Source organism: Sinocyclocheilus rhinocerous, unplaced genomic scaffold (genome assembly GCF_001515625.1).
Source record: "Sinocyclocheilus rhinocerous isolate Xijiao unplaced genomic scaffold, SAMN03320098_v1.1 scaffold564, whole genome shotgun sequence".
Lineage (NCBI taxonomy): Eukaryota > Metazoa > Chordata > Actinopteri > Cypriniformes > Cyprinidae > Sinocyclocheilus > Sinocyclocheilus rhinocerous.
In genome coordinates this window covers 2,375,668-2,381,548 of record NW_015645070.1, presented here as the reverse complement: position 1 = coordinate 2,381,548, position 5,881 = coordinate 2,375,668, and the positions used below count along the sequence as shown (strand labels likewise).

The following is a 5,881-nucleotide window of genomic DNA, read 5'->3' as shown; positions in this document are numbered from 1 at the left end:
AAGTCGGAATGTGAAAACAACATGGACATTCGCGTTACTACAAAGATGTGTTGGATTTGTGTTATTAGAGCTTTCCGACTTGCTTTCATGAATTTTCTCAGTGGGGAAATTATTTTTCACATGCGGTGCCGGTGATCCTTACGTCCGTTTAGGAGAACCAGAGAACAAATATTTAAATCGATCGCTCAAGCATTTAAGTGGCACCGAAATCTGCGTTCTGATTCGGTTTTAGTACATACGGGTTTCGGTACCCAACCCTGTCTGTGAACAGTAAATCCCGCCTTCTTCGATTTGATTGGCTATTTCAAACATTTTGACATTGACGAGCGCTTTTGAGCCGCTGCGTGAGCCGGAGCACGCTAAATTAATTAGAATGTTTGATTCAAATGGGCCGCTGGGCGTTCGTATGGGCCGATGGAAGGCTATAGGCTACATATATTTACTATAATTCATTCTTTATATTTACGCAATGGGCCGGCCCACATTGTACAGCGGCCCACCGGGAAAACTCCCGGTGCTCCAGATGGCCAGTCCGCCACTGGATGTATGTAAGCGAATCAGACAAATATATTTTCTTGTAAAACGTGACAAGATCGCGAATTCAAAAGTGAAAGCATCCCAAGCCCGGCTTATAACACGGCAAAAGAGGAACTCCCGTTTACAAAATTCAAATCACAAATACTGAAGAAAAAGAACAGGTTGAATGTTAACCACTTTCGTTTCCATATAACTATAAACTATAATAAGTTCATCAGCATGCATTGATTTAACCCATGTTGTAGCAAAAAAATAAAATAAAATTGCGACTAAATCATGTGCTCGTGCGAACTGAGAAAGTTAGTCGCAAAAGAGCGACCAGTGGGAAGAGTGAGTCTGGAGCCCTGTTTTTAGGTGAACTATTTCTTAAAAATATTTTTAAATTAATGTTCATTTCAAAATCTGCATTACTGTGTGAATTCAGGACATTTGTGATATTTGTAAAGAATTTCCAACACGTCAATTTAAATGGTTGTATAATGATGATGAGTTACAGTGATAATCTTATAGAGTGGCGTATCCTCCAATCTGTAATTAGTTTAGCGCATGTGGGAATTCTAATCCAAAAGATCGAGGAGCTGGGTGATTGTAGCAAAAGGGGACGGGTATATGGATAGCTTGATTTATTACAACTGACACTACTAGTAAATACTAACAGCTTGATTTCTGAGAAGTGCATCAAGCTCAGAGGAAGCTGCCTGAGTTCAGCTTTCAGCAGACAAACCCTCAGGCCCTGCTGCTGTCTTCGACACACACACAGGCTCACATTATCTCACAGACGCACTCTCTTGGGCATGGCCTGTTTGTCTTGAGCGGAGAGGAAGTGGTCAGAGCTGTTAGGCTTGACTTCATAGCTATGCTGATTCTTGTTTGTCACACACACATACACTGTGATGCTACTGATGTACTGGGAATGAGGTGTTAAAATGCAGTGTGTCTGATTGTTCCTTCCAGTCATTACTGTTCTGACCGCGATGTTATTTTTTTGGTTTCTCATCATAGAGTCGTGTGAAACAGAGATGGTTGTGTTTTGTGTGCGAGTTTCTAAGTTAAAGGTCTGCAGCAGAATAGAGAAGTGGCTACAGCCAGTTAACATCCATTATTGGGTTGAGGTTATACAATCTATCGAAAGGCTGTTTTTGGAAAAAATGAAATAATGTTCTTTTTAGCAGCATCATATGACCCCTTTAAAAATCTAGTTATTCATATTTCACTTTGTTGTATATTTTAAGGGAAGACACATTTCTCCATCATATTTGTATTTTCTTTTTTTATCTGTAAAAAAGTATGCTATCATCATGAGTGATGAGATTTTCTGCTGTCATGAACAGATCAAGAGATTCTGAGAGTATCAGGATGAACAATTCTCAAATGTACAGGAAACAGCACCACCTACAGGAAACAATGCAGTATTTACTGTATCAGCCATTAAGTCATAAACAGATCATGTGCTTGGGCAAAAATGCCAGGTCTTCGAGTCACACGATGAATGAAAGCTGTTTAAAACATAAAGGTGTGTGAGTCACTCCTTTAACGAAGCAGGTTGTGAAGTTTGAGGTTTGGCTGATAGCATCTTTATTCTTCTTTTATATTTCACATCATTGAAGTATTTGACTTGAGATTTTAGAGACCAAGTTTTTATTTAAAATGTTTAAATCACATAAAAATTGACTTAAGTGGTCCTGTGGTGGAACAAATAAGGTGTGTATATATATCTGCCTTCTTTAGTGTATTGTTTATTTTTTTCTCAAGAATTATATACAAAGCAGTAAGTGTTTAATAATAAGTAAGTGTTTTAGTGTTCATACTAAAAATAAATCCACAAACTCCAGTTCAACTCAATCCGAAACAAATAAGAATAATAGGAATAATGACACATCAGGCAAATATGATAGTCATAAATGATACTTTGACAGTTTTAGATTCATTCGTGAAGAGACCCGAGTGTTGTCATGACGTGTGTTGGTATTAACACGGATTCAGAAGGAAGTTAAGCTAATTATCTGTATTATTGGAAGAGACGAGGGGAAACCCATCACACTCGCAGGCTTTATTTAGCATTAGAGATGAGGAGGGTGAAGAGATCAAAGAGTGAATGAGTGAATGGAAGTCTTTTTTGTGTGTGGTAACTAAATCACAAAAATCCGCTCAGGAGAAGTAAATGAAAATTTACACGAGTTCTCCCTCATTTCATGATCATAATAATCACTCTCAGCACTCAACATCCAGCCATCTGCTGTCCATATCTGATTCGAGCACTCCGTTTTTCTTTTCACTGTTTAATTTATACTGCTCTCATATATTGATTCCTCTCTCTTTTAGGTGATGATTTCTCAATCATCCAGCAAGAGATTTTTATGGTGAAGGAATGCACCCATCACAACATTGTGGCTTACTTTGGCAGCTACCTCTGGTAACAAATAACTGGATTTGTCTATAAATGAAGTATTTTAGATGCCTACATTTTATTGAGATTATAAAACATACGATTTCAGATATTCAAAAGATTAAAGATTTATTTAAATGCCCCACGTTATCTTAAAGATTTATGATTCTCTGTTTCATTCTAGCCGTGAGAAGTTGTGGATTTGTATGGAATACTGCGGTGGAGGATCCTTACAAGACATTTATCATGGTAAACTGGTTGTGTGTTTTGAAAATATACACCCTCCATTTTTTTATCCTGTCACTGCTAAATATGTGTGTGTTTGTGTACATGTTCAGTTACAGGTCCGCTCTCTGAACTTCAGATTGCCTATGTGTGCAGAGAGACGTTACAGGTAAGATCCTTCCAACATTGTTCACATCCTTCACATGGTCTAATGCTGTTAATAATTTTTGTATTATTAAATTAAGCCTTTAAACATCTTGAATTAATTTGAGTGTGTGTGTGTGTGTTTAGGGTCTTGCTTATCTGCACTCCAAAGGCAAGATGCACAGAGACATCAAGGTAATACAGCTTCATAATTAGTATATGTGTTTATTATATTGGCGTTCTACCTGTTTCAAACTATCTTTTTCATGCCAGTTAATAACTCTCAACTCATTGTGCAATAGGGGGCGAATATTCTGCTCACCGACAATGGAGATGTCAAATTAGGTGAGAGGGTCACGCTATAATTGCAGGGTGTGTTTTTGTGTGGTACTGAATTGAATGTTAAAAAAAAATCTTCCTGTTTTGCAGCGGACTTTGGAGTGGCTGCTAAAATAACGGCCACCATGGCGAAAAGGAAATCCTTCATTGGGACGCCCTACTGGTAAGACCTGTTCTGTGATAATGAAGCAGCTACATTTATATATGCTTCGTGTACATGTTCTTTTCAGCTCTCTGTTCATTTGAAAAGTCCAGGAATCAAACATTGATCAAACATTCAAACATGACAATAAATGCCTTATTCAGATTGAATGGCTTATTCTGGATTTCTGTGAACTATAACCTACTGTTGTGACAACACAGTCGGATAGAAGAGGGTAGACACACAAAGTGCACGTGAAGTTCAGCTCATGAGACAAAAATGCAGCTCTACAACTTTCAATAAACAGGAGAGTTTTATAACATTTTGTGACTTAATCAGACTTTGTGTGCATTTCTGTTCATGATGAGTTTTGATAACTGAGCACACACCACTACACAGTTATGTTAGAAACAGTTTCCCCTCATTTATAAACAGTCTGATCAGACCTTAAAGGGTCATGAAACCCCCTGTTTCAGCACTGGTTAGTTCTCACCACAGTTTAAAAAAACGCTAAAAAAGTGGGCGTGGTGTGCTGCGGAGTGGAGGGGGAAGAGAGGAGACACAACACACACAGCTTCACGTTCAGACAGTTTAATTTCGCTCCCATCGAGTTAAAAACACAAATAAATGCACAGCCATTTGCACTCTCCATCGAAAACATATATATGAACGCGCTTTTGCACCTCTGATAACTTTTTAAGGCTTATTCAGCGGCGTTTATATAAGCCTTTTGACGGGTTGTGTCACGGAGCTGTAAGAACAGTTATACTCACCAAGTGAATGAATCACGTTTGTGCCGAACTATTATTACAAAGCAAAAACAAACACTCTCCTCCGATCCATGAACGTTTCTCTCAGTTAATGTGCTGAAGTGCTAATGTGCTCAGTTAATGCGTCATTGATGTACTATTAGTCCTTTGCCGCGTCACAAATTGTGGAAGATGAAAATAGCGCAGAAAAGCTTAAAATGGACCAGTTTTCTCCAACAGTTTTTATTATGGGATGCTAACATTGTCTTCTATGATGTGCAACACAAACACATCTGCTAACATCTCAGAAAAAGTAGTCTGGGGTTTCATCGCCCTTTAAGTGTGGATATCTGCTCATGTAAATCACAATTAAACAAAAACAGATGAGCTTCTTCTTGGTGTCCATGTCCATGGTGATATATTGACTGTAAACTTAGTTGACTGAATACTAAGCAAAGTCCCTTTCAGGCTATCTTTGAAACACCTTTAGGGCATGCAAGTGCAGCTCCTATCTCTTTGAATGGAGACACATCAAATTCTTCAAAGCTGTTCACCAAGCTTACGATTAAATGTCTCATTTGAAATTACCAATGAAGATCTGAGAACAACGGTCTCATAAATTTTGTTTCTATACGCTTGAGTCATGAAAAAATAATAATTGAAGCTGGACCAGCAAGTGCACATGTGTAGTGCTAATCGTGCTTCTGTGGGCACTGAGTATTTCTAGAACCAGAGCTTCTAACGGCAGCTGCAGTGACTTCATCAATCAGTGACTAGCTCATTTACTCAGAAAGTGGGACTTATTCACCATACTTCGTGTTGCACTTTCTCCCATTTATAGTAATATGAGTGCATAGTCTTTGTATTTCTAAAGTCTTTGCTACAGATCATGGTTTTGGAGCCATGATCTGGTTTTGGTGGTTTTGGTGTGATGGATTCGAGTCCGAGTAACAATGATCCGAGTAAAGTCCAAGTCCTTTTAAAAAAAGCTGTACTCTTGTACGAGTACCCCAACTCTTTTTGGGTCAAGGTTTGGGTCAATCAGCTAAGAGTTCATGGTATATGTGATGGTTGACCTTGCTTTCTGGTATGCACCCCATTACTTTTCTGAAACTTCACTCGCGTCTCACCCATTTTTAGGCAGATTATAAATACAAATTGAATCGTGTCATTGACATTCAGTCTAACACAAAAGCACAGCCATTTGCACTCTGCATCGATATGAACGCTATGAACGCGCTTTTGCACCTCTGATAACTTTTTAAGGCTTATTCAGCGGCGTTTATATAACGGGTTGTGCGGGTTGTGTCACGGAGCTGTAAAAACGGTTATGCTCACCAAGTGAATGAATCGCGTTTG

General features: G+C 38.6%; 1 protein-coding gene across 6 annotated transcripts in view; it reads left to right on the top strand.

Moving 5' to 3' along the window:
- The window catches only part of LOC107705444 (mitogen-activated protein kinase kinase kinase kinase 5-like), a 50,187-nt gene that overhangs the window by 23,314 nt on the left and 20,992 nt on the right, over positions 1-5,881 (top strand). For all 6 annotated transcript variants that reach the window (XM_016508745.1, XM_016508748.1, XM_016508747.1 and 3 more), the window contains exons 4-9: positions 2,860-2,950; positions 3,108-3,172; positions 3,262-3,317; positions 3,440-3,487; positions 3,595-3,637; positions 3,722-3,794. In XM_016508745.1, the coding sequence (XP_016364231.1) occupies positions 2,860-2,950; positions 3,108-3,172; positions 3,262-3,317; positions 3,440-3,487; positions 3,595-3,637; positions 3,722-3,794 (376 nt within the window). The remainder of the gene's footprint in view (positions 1-2,859; positions 2,951-3,107; positions 3,173-3,261; positions 3,318-3,439; positions 3,488-3,594; positions 3,638-3,721; positions 3,795-5,881) is intronic.